General features: G+C 43.2%; 2 protein-coding genes across 6 annotated transcripts in view; one reads left to right on the forward strand and one right to left on the reverse strand.

Annotated features, from left to right (window-relative positions):
* The first annotated feature begins 6,866 nt into the window (after positions 1-6,866).
* On the forward strand, positions 6,867-13,401 carry SAP30 (Sin3A associated protein 30). Its single transcript, XM_082237301.1, has 4 exons — positions 6,867-7,370; positions 9,554-9,676; positions 11,319-11,417; positions 13,106-13,401. The coding sequence occupies exons 1-4, from the start codon at positions 7,032-7,034 to the stop codon at positions 13,226-13,228; spliced, it is 684 nt and encodes a 227-aa protein (XP_082093427.1). The 5' UTR covers positions 6,867-7,031; the 3' UTR covers positions 13,229-13,401.
* Positions 13,402-19,262: 5,861 nt separating this feature from the next.
* The window catches only part of SCRG1 (stimulator of chondrogenesis 1), a 93,620-nt gene continuing 87,768 nt past the window's right edge, over positions 19,263-25,114 (reverse strand). For all 5 annotated transcript variants that reach the window (XM_082237314.1, XM_082237313.1, XM_082237312.1 and 2 more), the window contains 2 exons: positions 23,322-23,592; positions 19,263-19,846 (listed from right to left, as the gene is read on the reverse strand). In XM_082237314.1, the coding sequence (XP_082093440.1) occupies positions 19,792-19,846; positions 23,322-23,557 (291 nt within the window). In that variant the 5' untranslated portion in view covers positions 23,558-23,592 and the 3' untranslated portion in view covers positions 19,263-19,791. The remainder of the gene's footprint in view (positions 19,847-23,321; positions 23,593-25,114) is intronic.

A 25,114-nucleotide genomic window follows, 5' to 3' on the forward strand; every position in this document is an offset into this window, starting at 1 on the left:
CACTTTATTATAAAGTACAGCCTCCCCCGCCCTCAATCAAGTCCAGCTGAGCAATTAGCCTCTCCTAGAAGCAGCTGGGAAGGGAGAAGAGGCGTTCAGGGATTATTTTAAAAAAATAATTATAAAAGTTGTGTGTGTTTCATATTAATTAAACTCCCCCCAGTATACTAGTGTACTTGCTTTTAAAAAAAAAAAATCAAAGGTCATTTTTTTTGGTAGCATATGCATTTTCATATAAATTGATATAATTATGCACTGCACGGGTATTTTGCAAAGAAACTAACATACTCTACATCAAATTAACCAAATAGGTTTTGTCAAGGTATTTGCCACTGGCGTAAAGAAAAACATGCTAAGGTTGCAATGCTTTATATATATAATTGGCATATCTCCAATTAAACACAAGTGGGTCTTAACATGCCTAGGATACATAATGAAATGAGTTTGATTTTTTAAATATACCGTAATATCTATTAGTATAAGCATTTAAATTTCCTATAGTCCTCAAGTCCTTCACTAGTAAATTTTAAAAGTAATATTTAATAGACCTTTCCACTAGGCATTTAAAGGCTATGTGTGAAGAAAACTTTTTGAAGTCCCATCAGATCTTCTTTTTTAGAAGTATTCTACTTTGCTGTACTTCAAAACAGCAGCCCTGGAGCTGTGATTAAAGAAACAGGCTTGCCCTTTATATCCTGGCACTGGGATTAAGCCAGATAGTTTCTTAAGGGAAATAGTTTCATTCTGCCTTTATATTGTGGTTTCCTTCCCTGCAGAGTTGAAGCCATCACTGAAAGATTAGAGTAACAATAAGACAGTAAACTATTCAGAAAGAATCTGTCTTTTGCAGCAGAAAGTGCTAGCCAACATTTGGCACAGTAGCTTTTGGAAGAAGAGTTATATGGGAAGTGAATATAGAAGAATTAATCTTCATGTAACAGAATGATCTGCTTCAGGGCACAAGTTGCTAAAGAATGTTCCTCTTTCAGATGGTTGGGGTAGAAAACAGGGAAAGCAAAATAAACAAGGGATGAACATAAGCAAATGCTGTTACACATACTTAGGCTTCATCTCAGCCAGGAATGGGGGTTTTAGCACTTACAAAGTATAGCCATGAAATGAGGTAAGAAATGAGATTCTGAATTTAACTTCCAGTTTGGAACTCTGATCCTAAATGTGACTTTCTAAACTTATTTGCTTCAGTGGAATCTACTTTCAATTTTATTTGTATTTCCAACCTTATTGCTACAACTTTTAGAGTTAACCACCCCACCCCAAACACTCAATGAGTTTAATTCTTACATGGGTAAATGCATGATTTAAAAGTCTAGTCTGTAAAATTAGTATTCCTAATGCAAAGTAACATTTGAGTGACATCCAGCAAGTTTTTATTTTCCTACCAGCACATTGCATTACTAACAACCCTTTAAAATTGTTCAGATATAGCAGCTGGTTAAGAAAATATTTGCATTCCTCCTGACAACAGTAAACTCTTGGAAGCATGTGTTCCAAGATGTATACTGACTCTTGTTGACTTTCAGATCCAATGCAGACATTGGTTTGGAGTTTCCAGGGAAACATTTGTGCCAATTCTAAAAGGCCCTACTGTATACCTCCAACATGGGTTGCTTGTGTTGCAACCAGATGCTATGGATGTAACTTGGGCAGTCTACACCCATCCTTCAAATTCTTACTGAGTTGCCATTGCTCCCCTGCTGGGCACATGCCTCTCTCCCTTTGCTTGGCTTGAAGGAGAGGTAGGTTGACACTGCTGCCAGACTGCTTCCAACCTACAGCCAGGCCACAAAACTAACTTGGCATAGCTGTAGTCATTACATTGCCTGGCCATCTGTGCTTCAGATGCAGAGAAAGAAGGAGGAGCTCAGGTGCTGAGAAGGCCAGTATTAAGCATATCCAGTGCCTTCGGCACCCCCCCCCCTTTCCCAGAGTTGACCTTTTTGTTTAGGGCTGGAGGAGGCAAGCAGTGGCTGGAGGGTGGCTCCTCCGGCAGGGAAGAGGCGGAGGCTGGATGCAGCGCCACCTGGCTCAGCTGGCCGCTTCGTGCCATGGTGGCCACGGCAGGCAGCACACCGAGCGAGCGAAGGCGTGTGCGCTGCTCCCACCAAGCATCTGCTCGGTTTTCCCCCTTTTAGCCTTCTGGTGCCCTACAGAATTTGGCGCCTGCAGGCTAAAAGGGAAAAAAACCGAGCCGATGCTCTGCAGGAGCGGCGCATGCACCTTTGCTCACTCAGCGTGCTTGTTCGGTGTTCCCCGAACTCTCGTCTGGTGCCCTCCAGAACTTGGCGCCCCGCGCCACTAGCCTCAGTGGGTAAGATGGGCCTGAGGCCAGTGCACAGAAGAAAAAGGAGTTAAACTACAATCCTGACTCCTCACAGTGAATAAGCCCCATTGAATTCAGCAGAGCTTTCTTCTGAGTAGACATGGTTAGGATTGTTCTGTTAGTTCATTAATGAACTATATGGCACCGTCAAATGAGTATGGGGAGGTAGGTATTGATATATTCTTAGTGATTGTTCCTTGAGTTTGGCATTTATTCCACATACCCTGGGGAGCCCTGATGAAGTATAGGAATTTCCTGGAAGTGAATTTGTAGGTTTTACAAGTAGGCTTTCAATGGCATATAAATATATGGTATCTATGTCTTTAATCCAATGTGCACATAGCAGGACTTCTGAGTAAACATACGTAAGATTGTGCTTAAGTCTGAAGTGTGTGACGTCTCCAGGTTTGAGGGTAAGGAAGTTCATTATGTTTTCTCTCTCTTTCATAAATATGAGTAATTAGAATTTATAGAAACTGTTTGAAGTCAAGCTCAGGTAGTTTTGTGTCCACAGGATTCCAGGAGCAGGATTGCTTTGGTAGAGTCAGTCAATATATTTTTATGGTGTGGATTGGGCCAAGTGAGCAAACTGAAACTTAGTCCAGACAAGACAGAGGTGCTCTTGGTCATTTGGAAGATGGAACAGGGAATAGGGGTTCAGCCTGTGCTGGATGAGGTCACACTCCCCCCTGAAGACACAAGTTTACAGTTTGGGCATACTCCTGGACTCAGCCCTGAGTATGGATGCCCAAGTCTCTGCAGTGTCCAGGAGTGCATTTGCACAGTTAAAGCTCATGCGTCAGCTACGCCCATTTCTTCAGATGTTTGATTTGGTCACAGTGATGCTTGCCTTAGTTACATCCTGCTTGGATTACTGTATTGCACTCTACGTGGGGCTGCCTTTGAAAAGTGCTCAGAAACGTCAACTGGCTCAAAAGCTGCAGCCAGATCATTGAGCGGAGCTGGTTATAGGAAGTACCGGTATACAACTCGCTCCACTGGCTACTGGTCTCTTTCCTGGAACAACTCAAAGTGCTGGTTATCAGCTATAAAGCCCTATACAGCTTAGGTCCAAGCTATCCAAAAGACCATATTCCCTTATATAAACCTGCCCAGGTTTTGAGATCTTTAGGTGAGGCCCTTCTTTTGGTCCTGCGTCCTCACAGTCATGCTTGGGAGGGATGCAAGAGAGGGCCTTCTTGGTGGCTGCTTTGGAACTCCCTCCCTAAAGAAGCAGGATTGGCTCCCTCCTTGTTGTGCTTCTGCTGGCAGATGAAGAGTTTCTTGTTCCAATAGACTTTTGGGAACCAACTGGTTTTAAATAAGGGCTGGTGCTGTGCTCTTTTTATTGTAATTATTTGTTTGGTTTTAATAGATGTTATATATGTATATAGCTCTACTTATTTCAAGGTTAAATTACTTTTTAAAAAATTATTTTTATTAAATTTTTCCAACAAAATATACCATAATCAATACTAAATAAAAAACACACCCACACACACAAATTGCATTTTACATTACAAGTGTCTTAATCAAATCCTGCAAGTGAGTTCATTTCAGTACATTGTTTCTGTATATACCGTACATCATAACAGGTTTAATTACTTTTTAATGATAGCTCTTTCTATTCTTATTATTTTTAGCAGTTCTAATTTTTATATATAAGCTGCCTTGAGTCCCTGTCAGGGGAAAAAAGCAAAGTATAAATAAATATATTATAGTAATGCTTTTTTCTTATTGAATGGGATAGGCAGAGCATGAAAATTCAAGGCTCTGCATGTTATCACCAGAGTATCCTTGAAGAGAGGTGTTATCTGGACAGAAAGTGAACTAGCCAGTTTTCAGCTGTTCTGTCTTTTATACAGAGAAAATCAACAAAGCACATTATGCAATGCCAACAGATAAAAGCAGAGACATATAATAAGTATGTAATGCTTGCAGAATATTGGGATGCAGCTGCTCTGTCCTTAGATATTGCTTTGCCTACATTTTAACTGAACTTTCTGCTTTTGACATGGAAATTATATACATTAGGTATGTGGGGTGTTGTTGTCATTTATGCATGTTACCCCTCATTTCTCTTTCATGTCCTTCTGAAGGTCTCCAGGCAACTGCCAGTGTAAACATTGCTGCTGCTGCTGCTGCTGCTGCTGCTGCTGCTGTTGTATTGGACAGTGTACATAATTCTTCCTTCAGTCAAATAAAACCTTATTCCAAGTACTAAGAACTGCATCCTTTGAAAGTACTTTCAGTTGCTTTTTGCGCAGCGAAAAGATTGAGCAGGGATGACCATCTTCAACACCTTATTATTTATTCATTGCAGTTATTAATTACTGTACTTTTCAGGGCTCACCTCCAGCAAAGCAACCTACCAAGAGAAATAAAAATATTAGAAACTCAGAGAATAAGGCATTGAGTTGAATCAGATGCAGACTCATAAGAATGGGTAACACCATCAAGTTTCTCTTAAAGAAAAGAAATGGTAAATGATAAGTTTTCAAGGCCTTTTTTGCAATTGCCAACCCTAAGGGATAGCTCAGTTGCTAGAGCATGAAACTCTTATAATCTCAGGGCTGTGGGTTCAAGTCGCATGTTGGGTGAAAGGTTCCTGCATTTAAAAAAGCAATTGTACATTATATTTTCTTTTTTCAGGACATAGTATAAAGCACTATGAATCCCAGTGCTCTGCGTGTGTTGCTGCTGCTGTTGGTGGTGGTTGTTTTTTGAAGAGCGAGTGAGTGAGAGAAACCGTGGTGCCTGAACATCTGAGTGAGTCCACTGATCGAAGTAGCAAATGCAGTATGTACAGAAGCGGGGCTTTGCTTCTCATTTTAAATTGAAACATTGTTGGGGGTACCATTGTATCATGAGTCACCCTCTTTTGGTCCTGATACGTATAAGGGTTTTCTACTTCTTTTTGTGAAGCCTCTTCAGTCATTCCACTTGAGTACACACAAATATTTTTTACAAAGAGGATTTTGTAGAATCGCGGCCGCTTAAAATCTCCCTGGTTTCAAGTGTAACTCTCCTCAGTGCTTTTACCCAAGGCCTACTTCTCTCCCCCTCGAAATGACGACGATCTCGGAGGCAGCGTCATTTTAACTGCCGGGAGATTATCTGCCCGAGTTTTGTATTTAACTCCGGACACGTGACAACACAAAAGGAGTTTCTCTCCGAGGCGAGAGCGTTGTGACCAAGGCGTCTGCCCTAATGGATGTCTATGAGGTGGGGAGGGAAATTCCTAAAATTGAGCCCCAGCCCCAAGTCTAAAGGCTCGCTCCCCCAACACGGTTCTGAATGTGCTTTTGCAAACATGCAGCAGGCCCCAAGGAGCTGTTGGTAACGATCACAAAAGGTGTCCGTGGAGAGGAGGGGGCGGGCGCGCGGCGTTGCTCGGCTTTGCACTGTCACCGGAAGGCAGCAGCTGTAAATTCGGCTGCGCCGGGGCTTCCATGGACACAAATGAGAGAGGTTGCTGCGGCTTGAGCTGCAGCAGCACGAGGCAAGCTGCTCCATTTTCAACTTTTCCGAAGCATATCCGTTTCAAATGCGCTAACGGCCGCGAGGGGCTTACTGAAAGCGCCGCCTCTTGTGTAACTAATGCGCCCCTCACGTCCGCGGCTGTGGAAGGAGGAACGCGGTGCTTGCTGCATATACGTACTTGGACTGCGTCTTTCTTCCTTTATTTTTGCAGCCAAGCTAACAAACGCATTAACTCTTCCCCGTTGCACACATCCTCTAAGAGAAGGCGGAGCTGGGGGAAGGCGAGCGGAAAGACCTTTCTGGTGCGTGGTTTGCAAGCATCTACCTCGCTACGAGCCAGTAAAATGGCCTGTTGTGTTGGTGCGCGCGCGCCCAGGCGAGGCGGCGCTTGCAAATTCGTCTGCTCGCTCCCTCGCTCGCTTTGGTAAATATACTTAACCCCGGCGGAGGGGGCTTTGCGCAGCGGTGCATTTCGGGATCTGTAGTCTCTGGCCCCGTCCGCGACCTGAGCCAAAGCGGTGCCGAAAAACTACAACCCCCATGAGCGCCTGTGGAAGGCGGGGGTAAAAAGAGAAGGAGCAGGAATGGGGAGGGGGCGGAGAACACCCCAAGCGCACACAGTAGGGCAGGTTGCTGCTGCTGCAGTAGCAACAGGGAAACCGCTGAAAAGTCCGCCGCACATGACATGAGAGGGAAGGAAGCGGAGTTGCTCTGCCCGTAGCCTGGAGGAGAAGGGAGGCCACCAATTTGATTGCTCGGAGAGGGCGGGCGGCTGCGCGCAGTGCAGGACCCGCTGCTCGAAGGGAAGCGATCCCTCGTCCTGTCCAGTCTCTCCACACACAGGGAGGAGAGGGTGTTTGTGCCTTTCCTCCCTCCCTCCCTCCCGGTGTCCAACAGAGGACGGCAGCGGAGCGGACGTTTTCTGCTTGCCGCCCCCTCTCCAAAGAGTTGCAGCTGCGGGGTTCAAGCCCCCTACTCTTCCCTCCCCGCTACCCCGAGGGGCTCGGCGCAGGCGGCTGCAACGAGAGGATCTGGTGCTGCTGCTTTCCCTCCCCTCCGCTCCTTGACAAAAGGAGCGACGGAGGCGGCGTCTGAGCGTCCGCGGTGGGGCGGGGGGCAGCAGCAACACCGCCTCGTTGAGTTTTACTTTACTTTCGAGGCATCGGCTGACGGCGGAGAAAGCCCGCAGCCCGGGCGGAGGTAGGCGATGAACGGCTTCGGCCCCGACGAAGTGACCCGCGGCGGGGGAGAAGCTGCCGCCGTCCCGGCCGTGGTGGCCAACGCCGCCGCCGCCGTGGAAGTCCTGCCGCCGCCGCCGCCCCTCCCGCAGCCGCCGGCCGGGCTAGGAGCTGCTTCGTCCGCCGCTGCGGCTACGGCGGCGGGCTCGGCCGGACCTCCGGGCGCAGCGGGCCCCGGCGCGGGACAGCTGTGCTGCCTGCGGGAGGAAGGCGAGCGGTGTAGCCGAGCCGCGGGCAACGCCAGCTTCAGCAAGCGCATCCAGAAGAGTATCTCGCAGAAGAAGGTGAAGATCGAGCTGGACAAGAGCGTAAGTGCCGGCTCAGGTCACTCGCTTTCCATTGCCGGGATGGCTTTGTCGCCTCCTGCCTGAACCCACCCGAAGGCGTCGCAGTTCGACGACGCCTGCTCTCCCTCATTTCATTTCGCTCTCCCCCAGCCCCACTGCAAGCACAGTAAACATCAGTAGCCCCCAGATCTCCCTGCTTAACATTGCACGCTGCGATGGAGGAGGAGGAAACAAAAGCGAGCCGAGGAGGGGGGAAATGAATGGGCGAGATGGTCTTCCTTGGGAAGCCCAGTGTTAGGCGGCATTCCTTGCCTTGTTGCCTCTTTGTAACTGGGCGACCTGGCTGGCGTTCAGCCCCCGGGAAATGCCCTGGAAGGGGGAGCCCAGCTAATAGCCATCGATCTCCTTGCCCATTCCCCTTGCAGCTCATCCATTCCCTGCCCTGGGTGAGTTAACAAGAAAGAAGGAAATCAATGAAAGGTGTTTGCGTGGATAGGCTGTTATACCACCCCCGCTCTCTTTACGCGGAGTACGGAGGCAGTAAAAGGCAGTTGGATTTGTTTTTTGCTCTGCTTTCTTCCCCCCGCCTCCCGTCATTGTGGGTTTCTCCCTGTTTCTGTTGTGTGTGCCCTTGCTGTATAGTTGGCTGCGTGGCTGACGTTGCAAAAGCTGGGCTACTGGTCTTTGTAAGTGCGGGTGGAAGTGGCTGCTCTCTCCTCTCCCCACCCCCCTTCGGTTTTGCTTTTGCTTCTTCCCCAACCCCCTTTTACAAATCGTAGTGATCGTGTGTGCACGTCTCTTCGTAAGAAATCCCGGTTCTCTTTCGCTTTCTCTCAGGACCAGCCGTGTGTGTGTGTACGTGTGTGCTTCATGGAGTGTTTCTGTTTCTCTAGAGAGGGCAGTACTTGGCTGCTCCGCCTCGTGCTGCAGTGTTGCACGTCCTACTTTTGCCACTGTGTCGTCTTCCCCTTGGCAGCCATCAGGCTCTCTCGTTATAATCCTTTCTCTTTCGGCGAAACACCCGCAATCGTAGGAAACCCTGAAGGCTGGTCGTCCGACTTGTCTTCCTCATTCTTCCCCCACCCTCACTCCCTCCATCATGTTTAAAGGAAAGGCGGAGAGAGAGAAAACCATTTAGTACAACAGACATTCCTCAAGTCGGAGCACGTTAACCTGCGGAGTAAATGTCTGCCGGCTCATGGCTCCCTAATGCATGGCTAACACTGTGCTTGCGCTTTTTAACTGGAACGAACAAGTACTGTATTTTGAATCTCTTTATTTTACTGACTCAGTTAACAGTGCATTGTTGATGCCTGGCAGCAAATAAAGGCTGCTAATAACATACTGCAAATATAATACCAGGAGGTAACTTGAAGGGTTGGTGGGGGAGGTGTTCCTCAATTTGCATTATGAAAGCGATATTTCCAAGTAGTTCCTAGCAGATTTTCAGTCAATCCTGCAGGGTTTTTACTGTAAATCTATTGATAGTTCTGTGAGGATTTACTCCCCACTGAGTATATTTAAGATTGCAGCTTTAGGATGCTGTTTCAACACACTTTCTAGGTAGTGAACCCAAGTGGAAGCAATGGCCTTAAGTAAATATGTTTGAGATGTATGCTGTTAAGTGTCTTCAGGTTGGCATTTACACTCTCGAGTTTGTTTGTTTTTTTTAAAGACAGTTTTTGTGTACAGATGTATTAAATTAAAAAGACCCCTTTGGCCCTGAATCTTGGCAGCTGCTAACTCAGTTACAGCATCCTAAATTTTGGATTTCCAATCCAAAGAAACATAAGTTTGTATAGCGAATCTACTCTTGAAAGGTGGAAATAGTGTTTACATCCATTAACATACTAAATCTTATTAGAAGTAACAAAAAAGATGTGACTTTTGTCACTTTCCTATCCTTGCATTCTGCCCACTTTTGTGAAAAGGCTTTACTGAGTTTCTGATAACTGTATTTTTACTTAGCCAATGGAAATAAAATAGTGGTAAAAGGCATTTCCTGAGCCAAGCTGGTAACACTGCAGTAGCTTGTTAACGTAACAAGATTCCTCTGGCAGCTTTTGGTACCCTTGAATGTGTTTGTGGCAACCTGACCCTTTTACTGAAAATCACTGGTGTGCTTTAGTTTGTGAGTTGTGAAGTTTGAGAATGTTGTTGCTGCCCAATGTTAACCTGTTGTTTTTTATTTTAAAAACTTTCAGGCAAGGCATCTTTATATTTGTGATTTCCACAAAAATTTAATTCAAAGTGTCCGAAACAGAAGAAAGAGAAAAGGCAGCGATGATGATGGTGACTCACCAGTGCAAGATGTTGACGCTCCAGAGGTAGATTAATATTCCTGGTATTATCTCCATGTAGGCAAATGTTTTGTGGAGGCCATACAAAATAATATTGTTGGGGTTGTTTTTTTAAGTGCTAGGTGATGGACATTATTTTTTATTACTGAATCCTACATGCTTTTGTATGTTTACTTTATTGTGTCTTGATTGTATTGACATTTAAGCTCATCCTTTCTAAAAAAAAATGAGAAGCTGGGAGCATGAAGGTACAGACCAGTCTTCTCCAGTCTGCTGTTCTCCAGAAATGTTAGACTGCAGCTTCCATCTTCCCTGACCGTTGGTTGTACTGTGTGGGGTTGATGGGACTTAGTCCAAAACAACTAAAGTGGGCATCAGGTTGAGGAAGCTAGTGCACTAGATGGCCCCAGTGTACGATCTGTACAAAATACTTGTCGTAGAGTTGTCTATTTGAAGTTCCGTTTCATTTGCTGTGAAGCTCCTTACTAGGCCTGCTTCACAATGTCTCTCTGCATTTTCCCACCGCCTCAACGTGCAGTGTGGATCATTGCATAGGCAGCTGCTGAATACTGCATAATGGCTATTAGTCCATCTAGTTCATAATTTTGACAACATCCATCCAATGTTCGAAGCAGGCTTTTCCCAGCACCTACTACTTTAGCTGAGGTACTTTAGCTGGAGTTTCTGGGGATTGAAACATGGGCTTTATACTACTACTACTCCTACTACTACTAAAGGGACACGGGTGGTGCTGTGGGTTAAACCACAGAGCCTAGGACTTGCCGATCAGAAGGTCGGCGGTTCGAATCACCATGACGGGGTGAGCTCCCGTTGCTGTGTCCCTGCTCCTGCCAACCTAGCAGTTCGAAAGCACATCAAGGTGCAAGTAGATAAATAGGTACTGCTCTGGCGGGAAGGTAAACGGCGTTTCCGTGCACTGCTCTGGTTCGCCAGAAGCGGCTTAGTCATACTGGCCACATGACCCTGAAAAACTGTCTGCAGACAAACGCTGGCTCCCTCGGCCTGTAAAGTGAGATGAGCGCCACAATCCCAGTCGGTCCTGATTAGACCTCATGGTCAGGGGTCTCTTTACCTTTCTCTTACTACAATTAATAATAATAATTTATTTCTACCCCGCCCATCTGGCTGGGTTCCCCAGCCACTCTGGGTGGCTTTCAACAGAACATTAAAAACAGAATAAAACTTCAAACATTAAAAGCTTTCCTAAACAGGGCAGCCTTCAGGTGTCTTCTAAAATTAGGATAGTTGTTTATTTCTTTGACATATGATGGGAGAGCATTCCTCAGGGTGGGCACCACTACTGAGAAGGCCCTCTGCCTGGATCACTGTAACTTCACTTCTTGCAGTGATGGGACCACCAGAAGGCCCTTGATGCTGGACCTCAGTGTCCAGGTTGAACGATGGGGGTGGAGATGCTCCTTCAGATATACATGCAAAACATGTAATCTACCATGTTTAGAATTTAGGACTTCTGACACTGCCTGTTCCAGGTGGTGGCTGTTGCTGGCATAGATGCTTCATGTAATGCAATATACGTAAGAGGGCAAGGGAAAGCACATTGCCCAGAAATTTCTGTGCAGCATGCACACTATAAAATAACTTGTTGACATAGCCCTTGAGTTAACAGAATCTTGTAATTCCCTTGCAGGTTGATCTGTTTCAGTTGCAAGTAAACACACTAAGAAGATACAAAAGGCACTTCAAATTACAGACCAGACCGGGACTTAACAAAGCACAGCTTGTTGAAGTACGTGCAATTTCACTTATTTATACTTTAGTAAAAAGAAAGAAACAATGTGCTAGATTATGTGGCTCTTTTGAACTAGAGTTCTCAAATCCTTGCATTCTGACGACTTTCTTCTTTCTTTTTTTGCTGACTATTGCTTCCTTGGTACACTTTCATACTGATGATTATGCAGCTTTCTGACAGAGTTAGGCTGTAATCCTATGAACATTTTAAACGGGAATAAATCTTGTGGGTTTTGCTTCTAAGTAGGCATGCATAGGACTGTGCACATGAGATGTAACCAAGATTGCACATGAAACAAAATCATGTGGGATGCTAAAGCCCTAAGCAGGTAGTGTAGGACCCTCAAGGATACCTGCAAGTTGGATGGCTGGGCAACATAATGATGATATTTGGTATCACTGCAAAGAGCCTGAGATAAGAGAGCACCAATTCACATAAATGCTGGTGGAGGTCTGAATTGACTTTAACCAGCTAAGAAAGAGATCCTGGAGACACAGTGGAAAACTAATCAAAAATGTCAGCTGAGTATGCTGCAACAGTGGAACAGTGTATGATAATGATTCTTTCAAGCTTGTTGCATTGTGTGGGTCATCTTAGATTCTACAAAGCTAGAGGAAGCCTTCATCTTAAGGCAGACAGGTAGTTCTTTATGCAACAACTTCTGGAATTCACTGCTTACCAGATGATTACTGGATTTTGTAATGTAGACAAAGCAATGGAAGGTGGCTATTAAGGCAAACACTGTTTTTGAGATTCTTAGGCGTGTTTCAGAAGTTTGGAGATCCTTTTGGAATGTTTCATTTGGTTTAGCATTCTCAGTATTTTGGTATCATCTACAGACCTGGCTACTTCACTGTCTGTTTTTATTCTAGGTTGTTTTTGAATAATTAAATACCCAGTCCCAGTACTACTTTTTTTGTAGCCCATTGTTCTTCCACACTTCAAAATGTTGAACTCTTGAACAAGTTTTCAATAACAACCGTTACCTTTTTGTATGGACTATTTTGTCTGGCTTGGTAGAACTATATCTCTCTCCCTGTTTAGGGACCAGACAATGTTGGATCCAGTGAGTTGGAGCTATGCTCCTTCCAATTGCTTTGTGCTGAAATGGACAAATGGAAATAGTTCCCAGTGGCTCCAGAGTTTACAGTTACCACCACTGCCTTGGCCTCTGTATTTGGACAGTTGAGGACAGACTTCACCACTCTGGTGCCCTCCATATATTTTGGTCTACAACTTACACCAGTAACTGTTCTGGTCAGGGCCAATGGAAGTTGTAGTCCAAAACATATGGAGGGCAGCAGGTTGTTAACTGATTTAGAACATCTCATGGGTTGACTAGTTAAGTGCTTATGTGATATGTTTTTGCATTTGATGAGTGTAAGAAGAACATTCTGTATTCCTTGGAAAATAGGGTAGAATGCTTTATCACTGATATTCCTAAACTTTTCTGGGAGTTTTTTCCACAGGGAAAGTGAGACAACAATTCTTTAAATCAGTATAAAATAAATGTAAATGTGCTAATACAATACTGGTGTCTTGTTCCTTGTGTGCCAATTGGCACCACCTATTAAGTTCTGATGTTCAAGTTCTAAGAACTTGTGTTCGAAGGCCAGGCTAGATTCTGCTGTTTTCTTCATAAATAATACCTACTTATGTTCAAGGATATATACTTTTTCTTGCAGATAATTGGGTGTCATTTTCGGACGATTCCGGTGAATGAAAAAGACACTGTGGCCTATTTCATCTACTCTGTGAAGAACGATAAGAACAAATCTGATCTAAAAATGGACAGTGGTGTTCACTAAATAAGCAAACTTGAAACTCTGCAGGTGTAAAGACTGTTTTGGATTTGCTGAAGATTTCTTTGTAACTGGTATTCAGATGGAGAATTCTGATATTTTTCTTGGGAAAAATACTGCTCATAAATGATATTTCCATGGTAAAAATATTTTAAATAAATACTATTGGTGTTGCTGCACCTTCATGTGTATGGTGTCTGGCAAGTGTATAAGGCTATTACTGTATATTGCTTTTCAGTTTGTAAAAATAAGCTGAAATGTGGAATGCCCTCCAAAAATATCTCCTATAAATCTCTCCTGGGCTGGGAGGGAGACAGCTAATGGTGTCAAGGTCGTGCTTCATGATGAATTAATTTGTGCTTCAGTTGCAAAGATGAGTGGTTATATTTGAATAATACGTTAAGAGACCTTTGTGTAACACAGCTCTTAACATACTTTCTGAAGCTTTTTCCTTCTCAAGTATCATCTTTTGTTTGGTTAAAAAATCATGCCAAGCCATGGTTCAGAAATATTTCTTAGGGGCTGATATGATGTCTGAATTGGCAGACCATGACATATGCTTAGGGTGGCAAACCAGACACAGAAACCATGGTTTGAAATGAGTTTTAAAGCAATAATTTGTGCTTTTTGATGGTTTTAACACAGTGCCTGAACATACTATGGGTATGGTTGTTGCTCTACTGCCCAAGGTTGCTTTGCCATAAAAGAGGGGAATAAACTTGTAAGTGCTGAGAACAGAAAAATTGAAAGCAGACAACTGACTATAAGGCAAGGTTTGTCTATGTGTATGTTTAGAAGCTCCAACTATGGTTTGGGTTCTAAACTGTGGTAACATAATCCACAGTTTAGCAGGATGTTCAAAATGAATCTTAATATTTGCTGTTGAGTCTTGCATACTTCCGAAAGAAGGTTTGGTTGCAGTTCCATATTAACTACCACAGTTATAAACAACAAAATTGTTTATTGTCTAGCGCAGAGCTTTCCAAACTCTGTGTCATGTTAGCGTATCATGCGAATGCTCCCAGGGCTGGAAAGGGGTTAGTTTAACCTCCAGTTTGCTAGCAAAACTGAATTACTATGTCGCGAAATGATACATCTCTAAAAAGTGTGTCACCAACATGAAAAGTTTTGAAAGCTCTGGTATAGTGCTTCTCCTATTGGGGGGGGGGTTATAGTTGACAAACCATTGATGGTGTATTACTCCCACAAATTCTAGTAGCTTTAAAAAAAGAGGACTCAGTGGCTTGTAGCCAGTATAGTATTCCCTCTGGGGAATAGTGTTTTGTATTGCTTTCTTAAGTAATGTATTTTGCACTGTTTGACTTCTGCACTTCAGTAGTAGAAAAGAAAAACCACTCCTTTTGCCTTACTAAATATAACAGCTGTGATGTGAAAAGTGACTGTTATCTGCTGTTTGTAATATTGTGCACTATCAGAAGGTGGTCCAGCAGTTTTTAGCACTATAGGTGGACTGTCACATGGGTCCAACGAGCAATTTCCAAGTTGATCTGCTTTTCTGTTTAGGATGAGGGGGTGAATATACAGCATCTGGGTTGCAGATGCTCCAGTTGCCAGTTAAAATAGCTGGGATCAAGCTTCTTCTAGATAGAGCCATGACAGGTGATTGGTGTCCTAGAAACTAACTGTGATAATTGGATACACAGTAGAAGTGGGTCTTTGTAAACGCAGCTTCAAGTGTGCAGCCCAATGTACTCTCTTGTTTCCTGGTCTTGGGCCCTGCTGTGTAGCATATTCTTTTCCTATCTTCTGTGCCAGTGCACAATATGAGTAAGCCCAACCCTACATGCTATCTTCAAACCACCTGCTGTTCTCAAGGCCATCACCTGTACTGAAAGTCACATTTGATGTTTTGTCACTCCCAGTTCAGACAAGATGCAGCCTGCAAAAGGTAAGTGATACCTAAAGATCCTGTTTTATTTGAAACCCCAACCAGTGTTTGACAATTTGAGAACTTGGGTTTGAAATTGTGACTAGAAAAGCAACCGAAATCTATATTTTAAATGCAGCACAAATCTACGCGTGTTTACTCCGTAATATGTTCCACTGTGTTAAGTAGGGCTTGTTTCCAGGAAAGTACAGTTGTACCTTGGAAGTCGGATGGAATCCATTCCGGAAGTCCGTTCGACTTCCAAAACGTTTGGAAACCAAAGTGTGGCTTCTGTTTGGCCACAGGAAGCTCCTGCAGCCAATCGGAAGCCTCGTTGGACATTCAACTTCCAAAAATAGTTCGTCAACCAGAACAGTCACTTCCAGGTTTGTGGTGTTCGGAAGCCAAAACGTTCAAGAACTAAGCTGTTCGAAAACCAAGGTACGACTGTATGCATAGGATTGCTGTGAGGCTGAAGTTCTAACACTGTCATCTTCTACCGTCTGATTGTGAGTATAAAGCTTGTTTTTTGAAATTAAAGCCAGCAGTTAATGGCCAAGAGTTTCTCCAACATTGTGCTGTTACGTAACATTTTCTTAGAATTTAGGAATGGATCCCACTGACAGAAAAGGCAAAGCTGTAGAAAGTTAGAAACCCTGGTTGAATTGCATGTAGTTATAAAAAAAGTTGTACTGTAGTGTTCGCCGTCATGTGAAATCTTTGCCTTACGGCTGAATACCAATTGCAGCAACCCACATAGAGGCACCTGGAAGATAAAAACCTATAAGCCTTTTCCTGCCCTTTTGCATGCTTTTGGATCAGAAGCAGAATAGTGCGGAAACATTGCCAAAAGGAATAGATTACCAAAGTTAGGCTGCAATCCTATACACACGCTTGGAGCAAGTCCCCTTGAATTTACAGGGACTGGCTTATGAGTGAACATGTAGCGTAACCATAACTTTTTGGTGGGGTGACTTCCTATAATAGCCTTCCAGCCCCCCATGTGAGAAACCTAAATATAGCTGATTACTATACAGGTGTGTTTGTTCCTATGGCCTCTGACTCTATGCATACCTAAATAATCTCTTCAATAAGAACTGCTCGATTCAGCTGCAAAAAAGCAATACAGTTAATAAGATCCTTTGGACAAGTATGTGATGGTGGTATTAAACTTTCTCAAGGAGAGATACTAGTGTCCTTACACTGTACTGTTCAATGTCATGATTAGACAGAAGACTGTAGATAATACAAAATTCAGAGCAATCACAGACATAATAGGCACAGCATTCAATATGACCTCAGACTGCAGAGATGGACTGGTGCCAAAAGTCTCGTTCGAGAAGGACAAATGAGCATTTAGGGGGAAAAGGACTATATGAGTGCTCAAAGTGATATTTAAATCAGTCTTGGTATGTAGGCAAGCATTACCTTCTTTTTGAACTGACCATACACAAATCATTATTACAAATGGGGGAAAAGGAGCTGCCTATAAATAAATTTTAAGGTATTTACTGCATAGGCAGTATTTGTTTTGTGAAATACTTCAATATGTAGTGGTGGTACCAGAGGATAATACTCTTGTGTTGCTAGAAACAGAGTTGGCTTAACACTTACGAAGTTAATCCTTCCTTGTTTAACAGTAGCGTTAGCCTTTGTTGAGAGTACTTTGATTGGCTCTTGAGATTGAAAAATGTAAGATGAATGCAAAACACAATTATCATATTGAGCTAGGTGTGCACACTGTTGAATGAATGGCTTAAATCCCCGCCCCTCGCTGCTCTAAGAAAGCTGCCTATCTAGCTTCTAATTAAATACTGCAAAAGATAAGCCACAACAGCCACAGGCAGCTTATTTATTTGCTTCCCTTAAACGTTTGGACAGTTTCGCAGTGTTTTATCATTAATTTTCTGGTAGCTGAAACATTTTTCTTGCTCCTATCTCAGGAGTAGGATTGAGCAATTTTTCTTCTACCCAAGAGCCTTTTAAATATTTGGAAATTGCATTTCTGTGCTTTTCCACCCCAAGCTTTTATTTCTCCATAGTAAACATACCCATTTTTTTTCAACCTTTCTTCCCAATTAGACCAGTGTTTTTCAACCACTGTTCCGCGGCACACTAGTGTGCCACGAGATGTTGCCTGTTGTGCCATGGGAAAAATTGAAAAATTCGAAAGATTAAAAAAAAAAGTCAAATTTTCGCCCACTAGGCGGACGCCGGACTGTGTACACCCTATTTTCCATCCATCCTGGGTGGGGATCAGATCGGATGGGATCGGACGAGAGCGGACCGCCTGTCCGCTCTCATCCAATTCCCCATAGAGAGCAGCGGGGCTCTGACATCTCCCTCTCTGCACACAGTAGTGGTGTGCCTCGTGATTTTTTTCATGAAACAAGTGTGCCTTTGCCCAAAAAAGGTTGAAAAACACTGAATTAGACAACAAATCATGGCTGGCGCTAAGGAGATAACAATCAGCTCAGACTGTCACAAGTTGTGCAGGCATGCCCCACTAACAGTGAAATGTAAAATGCAATTCTATGTATACTCTGAAGTATGGCCCTCTCTGTTCAGTGCGGCTTACTGACTCATTCTTAAGCAGTGTCAAAATTGTTGGATTGTCCCCTGGTACATACGGTAAGTATCAAATAATTTTACTAATGGGCTACCTAGAACAATGAAAACTAAAAATTTAAGAGCTGAAGATGGTAAGATTAGTCTCCTCTCATTGTACTTACTATGCAAAAATAAAACACATGCCAGCAGCATTTAAATACCTTAATGGGCAGAATCCATAACAGATTATGAGTTATTCAATGTGCCTTTAGTGCAGGCTAGCCCTGTTAATAGTTTATATTGTATTTCCTGGCAGTTTTTAGGTGAAACAGATTTGGAAGCTTCAGGAGTTTTCATAGATCAATGAAAAATATTTTATGCTTCCTGTTGTCAAATGTATCTGTTGCTTTTCCTTTTCCTTTTTTTTCCTCTCCAGGCACTTTTTATCGACCCTTTTATCATTTCCACAAAGAAGGCTTTGTGTTTGTTAGTGCTTCCACAGTAGCACAGAATTTCTTCTCTTTTATCCTGTACTTGGAATGCGAATTGCTGATAAAGCAGAAGAGGTCTGCCCATGCCCTGTTCTACATATCCAAATACTTCTGTCGCTGGCTGGGTGTTGATGGCCAATGTCATGCAAAATGCACACTGCAAAGAGTTGCGAGCAGTAAATCTAATTGGCTTTACATGCAAATAAATGCATGTAATGGAACACTGGTGCCATTTTTCTGAAAAGAAAAGCAGTTTCGGGCGGGGGGGGGATGGAGTGTTGGGAAGGAAAGAAATGCTTAACCCCTGTCGCAGTCATACACACACCCCGCCCCCCCCATCCTGTAATAAACACTGAACACTTACCCAAAATCCCCCTGCAGGAAGGAACATTAAATGGGACTTAAACTGAAAAAGAAAAACACGTTGCCCTATTTTATTTTGCTTAAAAATGAATTTGCATATCTGCACTCATTTCTCTGTATGCTCCTTTAAAGATGAGAAGCATTTAAAGTTATTAATGTCATGTATTTTTCCCAGACGTGGCCTGGTCTAAACCAGCTGAAGTTGTCTTGCGTTCATGGAGCTTTGATTCAAGACCATGCGTGATCAGCTGCTGTTCGATTGTAAGTCTGTTTTTATAGCAGCTGTGTCTCCTTAACCACATAAAAGCGTAAAGGTGTCTTTAGAATTTTATAACTGAAATGTATGGAGAAGCTTGTAAAGTCCCACTAGTCGCAACAGCCCCATCTTCAGAGAGATGGCAAGAGACAGGGAGAGAGGGCATGGGGAAACCAAAATGTAAAGAATTGCCATCAAAGGGCTACAGGGCAGATAACATAATCATAATTGTAGAGCTGGAAGAGACCCCCTGAGGGTCACCCAGTCATTCCCCTGCAATGCAGGCATCTCAACACGCGGTCCCCCATCCAATTTGAAACCATGTAAGACCCTGCTTAGCTTAGCAAATGTGCCTACAGTTTCTGTGAAGTGTGCAGTAGCTGTTTCAATGGAAACTACATCACTTTAAATGACCATTAAACGCCTTAAAAAGTAGTATGATGGGATTAAATATGCTTGTAGTTCAGTGGCTTAGTCTATTAAATGAGAGAATTGAGAATTAAATCTTGCTTTAATTGTGTAACAACTGATGCTTCAAGTTGCATACAAATAGTTAAAACACCAAGAATTAAAGAAAACGGTCATATGAAACACTTTAGATAAGTCTTAGTTAATTTAGTCTTTGTAATTAAGACAATCCCACTCAAGCAGCCCTGAGAAGAAGTGTATCTTCTATGGTATGTTACTAAGGTGAGGTGAACGAACACCAACATCACCACCAAATTAGATTTGAGAGCTCTGCTACATATGGGGTTTTATTAACTTTAATTTTACAATCCCTACTTCCTTCCTTCCAAGTCTACTTCCTTGGAGGTAATACTCATTCAATGAATGGTAAACATGGTGGGGCTGTTAGTCTTGTTTAAACAAAACATTGAATGCCTAAAACATGGTGGCTATAGTAGCTTCCGTATTGCATTCAAAGTCCATCTTCTTTAGACCTGATGACCACATAAGCTTTATTCCAGTCTTCATGAACAAAGTCCTGCATTTGCCGTCCTTTCTCAAACACAATATTTCTTCATGGCTTGTTGCAGGGAATCACAAATGATATTTTTGGCCCAAAAAAGATACCCCTGAAAGAAATTGGCAGAAATTCAAAACGGGAAGTATATTATAGGTATTATACTTTAATTCTTCTTGTGTTTCTTAAATATGCAAAGTGGCTTGCAAGAATTATGAAAACACAATAAATGAAAGACAGACCAAACAACCATAAAAGCAGGCACTTTATAAAGCCAGCAATCAAATTAGAAACAGGCAACTAAATGTAAAAACGAAGCTGGAAATAATAATAATAAAAATTCTCAGCAACTGTCTGAAGACTAAAAGGGAAGGGGCTTGGTAGGTCTCCATAGGGAGTGTATTTCCACAATTCAGTGATGATTCCGTTTAGAAAGCTCTGTCTTGAGTTCCTCCTACTAGTCTAATTCCATGTAAAGAAGGAATGAGCTTCTGATTCTGGCCTTAACTTCTGGCCAGACTCATGTGGGAGTAGGTAACCCGACTTTAAGCCATTTAGGGATTTAAAGGTTAGAATCCATACTTGAGTCAGGAAATGAGTAAGAAAGCAATGCAGATCTTAGAAGAGAGAGGTGACATAATAATCAGGCAGCCACATTTTGGACCAATTGAAGTTTCCAGGTGGTCTTTCAATTTCCCTACTGAAACGAGGCAAATCATTTCATTAAATGCAAATCTACCCAGGCTTCTACCTGAACTTTAGGTTAAAAGGCTCAGGACCACATGTGAGGTTTTAATAATATATGGCTCCTAAAATATACTTACTTAAAACTGCCCCGTTAAAAGCAGTGGTGCTTCAGAATAAGCTCCATTAGTATTCAAACAATTGTTTCATTAAAAGAACAATGCTAAGTTCTTTTTTCCTTTTTTATTGCAAACCATTTTTTGTTCTTTGTTTGTATACCAATTATGCTTAGTTATATTGGCCACTCTCTCTCTATGGCCTATGAATTACACCGAGATGTAAAAATTGTGGCCCCCCAGATTTTGCAGGATAGCAATTCCCATCATACTTATTAATTGACCATGCTGGCAGGTGGCTGATGAGGGTTGTAGTCCAACAACAGCTGGACAGCCACAGGCTCCACATCCCTGAATTGGATAGAGCTTAAAGAGCTCAGTTTATCTGAATTCCTAATGTCTCTGGAAATGAGGGTTATTGACCAATTTCTAAATATCAAGCCCATTTACTTTCCTCCCCAACAGCACAGTGTTCTGCATGGTTATGTTGGGCTTTCTGCCAGATAAACAGAATAGGGTTGAAAGGAACTACTGGAGAAGGGAAAATGTGAAGCATCTAGCTCCTGAACCTAAGGTAAAGGTAAAGGGACCCCCGACCATTAGGCCCAGTCGTGACTGACTCTGGGGTTGCGGCGCTCATCTCGCTTTACTGGCCGAGGGAGCCTGCGTACAGTTTCCGGGTCATGTGGCCAGAATGACTAAGCCGCTTCTGGCGAACCAGAGCAGCGCACAGAAACGCCGTTTACCTTCCCGCCAGAGCGGTACCTATTTATCTACTTGCACTTGACCTACCTGTTGCTTATTCCAAATAACCTGATTTCATGGTTGTGTGTTCCAGTTACCATACTGCCACCACATCAGTACACACACTGCTACCTCCAAAATACCACCCCTCCCTTTGTCCCTCTTGTCTATGCTGCTCATCTTTGAAATTAGCAGCAACAGAGGTGCTCTTGTAATAACCAGTGCTGTCCTCAGAATGACCGTTTCTACCTCAGATTCCGCAATGAACAAGTGGACACACCTATTGGATCAGTGGCCCTATGTCCTATAGTTTGTGTTACACCAAAGACTTAAGTGGGCTTACATATTGTTAGCTAGCCTTAGGTCCAAAATATCTGAATGTTTATTAGGTAAGGAAAAAGAGTGGTGGTGTCTTAAACAGAAGTCAGAATCCACCCTGGGATCTTACGACGAAGTGCGGTATATAAATCTAATAAATAAAAATAAAATTAAGAATGACCCACCATGAAACTTGACATACCAAGTCAGACCATTGGTCCATCTACTTCCATATTGTCTACACAGACTGGCAATGTCTCTGGTTTCAGGCAGGGAATATTCCCAGCCCTACCTGAAGTCACTGAGCATTGACCTGGGGACCTTTTGCATGCAAAGCAGATGCTTGACCACTGAGCTACAGTGCCTCCCTCAGACAGTGTGCATCCAGGTTCTGACCAATGTTGCTTAGTATCGGCAAGATCCCTGTGCATTGCCTTCGGACCATTGCACTCCTATGTCATATTTTGGTACTGAAGCTTTGAAACGGGCTCATTTGTCTTGTTATCATTTGGGATGTTAGGTAATAATAGATGGAGGGTTTTTCTGCTTTTGATTTCAGTGAAGCTGCAGCAGCGTTTGGATTTGATATCCCGCTTTATCACTACCTGAAGGAGTCTCAAAGCGGCTAACATCATCCTTTTCCTTCCTCCCCCACAACAAACACTCTGTGAGGTGAGTGGGGCTGAGAGACTTCAGAGAAGTGTGACTAGCCCAAGGTCACCCAGCAGCTGCATGTGGAGGAGCGGGGAATCAAACCTGGTTCACCAGATTACGAGTCTACTGCTCTTAACCACTACACCACGCTGGCTCTCTATGCAATCCTATGCATATCAAGTCACAAGTAAGACCCATTGAGTTCAGTGGGACTTGGTGCACATCATTAAACGTGTATAACTATACACTTTAGTTTTGTTTGACTGCCTCACCAGAGTGGTGCATGCTTTAGTTATCTCTCGCTTGGAGTACTACAGTGTGCTCTATGTGGGGCTACCTTTGAAGGTGACCCGGAAACTACAACTAATCCAGAATGTGGCAGCTAGAATGGTGACTTGGGAGCAGCCGCTGAGACCACATAACACCGGTCTTGAAAGACCTACATTTGCTCCCAGTACGTTTCTAAGCACAATTCAAAATGTGGGTGCTGACCTTTAAAGCCCTAAACGGCCTCAGTCCTGTATACCTGAAGGAGCGTCTCAACCCCCATCGTTCAGCCCGGACACTGAGGTCCAGCGCTGAGGGCCTAATGGCGGTTCCCTCCCTGCAAGAAGCCAAGTTACAGGGAAGAAGAGGAAGAAGAGTTTGGATTTTATATCCTGCTTTATCACTACCCAAAGGAGTCTGAAAGCGGCTAACATTCTCCTTTCCCTTCCTCCCCCACAACAAACATTCTGTGAGGTGAGTGGGGCTGAGAGACTTCAAAGAAGTGTGACTAGCCCAAGGTCACCCAGCAGAGGGCCTTCTTGGTAGTGGCACCGGCCCTGTGGAATGCCCTCCCACCAGATGTCAAAGAGAACAACAACTACTAGACTTTAAGAAGACATTTGAAGGCAGCCCTGTTTAGGGAGGCTTTTAATGTTTGACGGACAACTGTATTTTTATATTTTGTTGAAAGCCGCCCAGAGTGGCTGGGGATACCCAGCCAGATGGGTGGGGTATAAATAATAAATTATTATTATTAGTATCTCTCCTTGCAAAGAAAAGAAAGCAAGAGTCAAAGTTACTTACTTTGGGCAGCAGAGCAATTCATTAAAATTACAATAGCAGACCATCTCACAGCCCTTTCCCTCCCAGAAGTGATCTTGAAGAAGACCATCAATTGGTCGAAGACTGGCCACTCCCTCTGGGACTCTGTGACAGTTGTGGTCTTTTAATATTTTCCTGTAACAGGAGAGGCGGCCAGATGGTGCTGGGTTGGTCCCAAGCAGAAAGCTCAGAAACAGAAGAATGGAGAGCATCGTCATTTTTGTACTATCTTGGCAAGAGTTTGCGAATAGTGCTAGCGAGAGAAAAGAAAAGGCGCTTAGCTGGGTGCCGACATAAAATCAGTCTATTTATCAAATTCATCCCTTTAGCCCTGTTTTTCCACTATCCATGGATAGGAGAAGTTTGATTCCATTTGCATTTAAAGCCAAATCTTACCAAATTGTCGCTTTCTAAAAGAATATGAGAACTGAAGCACAGTCATCCTACGAAATTCACACTTTCCCAAAGTTCGCAACGCAGTTCCCTAAGCAATGTTCGCAAATAGGCATATGCTAGGGGAATGTGTGCATACGAATGCATATATTAGTGAAAATAACATACAGAAATGCATACTAGGGAAAATTGCTCGCAGAAATGGGCGCATTTGTGAAAATGGCATACAAAAACTAGGAGAAATTCACATTTAAATGCTGGTTAATTTTCTGCAAAAATGTAAAGAACTGAATTTAAGATTGGAAACACAAAGAGAACTGAAGTGGGTGGACCTTTCTTCCTAGAAGTATCTCATCCAGAGTCCTGGAATTAGCAATTCCACAATGTTGTTATGGTCTTTGCAAGGTGTTTGGTAGAACCACACACACGCCCTCCTGTAGATTAAGTCTAGCAGGAAAAAAAAGTGAAATTATGTGAACATGTTAAATTGAAGTGACATTTTCAGCAGGTTGTTTCAGGAAATGTTCTGAGACTTGCACAAACAGATGATGAAATTGGAAAATGTGTTGCTAAGGCACAAATCATTGCTAGAGCATTCCAGGTTCTCATTCTGACCCAGATTGTCACATCTGCCAGAAGCAAAGGGTGTTTTAAAAAATAACTTTAACCATAGCAATGGGATTTAACAGAGCTATGCAGGCCACTGTGTTGTGCAGAGGCCAATATTCCTGAGCTGCTAGTCAGCCCTCCTGTTTCCAGGTTGATCCCCAGCACAGGATTTGAACCAGATAGAAACTTTTAAAGCCATTGTAGCTATCCCCAATGGTATAGATGTACCTCAGGGTCTCTCCAGCACTTTGATCCCTCAGTCAACACGATAAGTAAATCTTGTCTATGTTCCAAGTGTATTTATTTTTGTATCGTTTACAGTATTTAAGATGGTGATGGCATGGTGTTGCCAGTTTTAAAAAACAGTAAATCCTAAAATGTGTCCTCAGCTATTGTGTGGATTAGAACTAAGGAGGCTTTTTGATGTACTTAGAGTAAAGTCCAAATAATGTACCAAATAAGGTCCCAAATAAGATATTGAAGTGTTTACTGCTGACCTTACCTTTTGGTATCCCAGCATATTTTCTGAGGCCTGAGGTGAAAGTGTTTGTGCAGAGGACCTATTGTTTTTATGCTCTAAACCAGGCATCCCCAAACTTGGCCCTTCAGATATTTTTGGGACTACAACTCCCATCATCTCTAGCTAACAGGACCAGTGGTCAGGGATGATGGGAATTGTAGTCCCAAAACTTCTGGAGGGCCGAGTTTGGCGATGCCTGCTGTAAACAATATGATATGGTTTGTACTATAAATTTATTAAGGGAGCATTAATT

Source organism: Podarcis vaucheri (assembly GCF_965113315.1).
Source record: "Podarcis vaucheri genome assembly, chromosome: 9".
Taxonomy (NCBI): Eukaryota; Metazoa; Chordata; class Lepidosauria; order Squamata; family Lacertidae; genus Podarcis; species Podarcis vaucheri.

Excerpts from the sequence above, each read along its gene's own strand:
- SAP30 (XM_082237301.1), top strand. The coding sequence starts at position 7,032 with ATGAACGGCTTCGGCCCCGACGAAGTGACCCGCGGCGGGGGAGAAGCT. Across the intron at positions 7,371-9,553 it reads AGATCGAGCTGGACAAGAGC|GCAAGGCATCTTTATATTTG; the intron begins GTAAGTGCCGGC and ends AAAAACTTTCAG. Across the intron at positions 11,418-13,105 it reads ACAAAGCACAGCTTGTTGAA|ATAATTGGGTGTCATTTTCG; the intron begins GTACGTGCAATT and ends TTTTTCTTGCAG.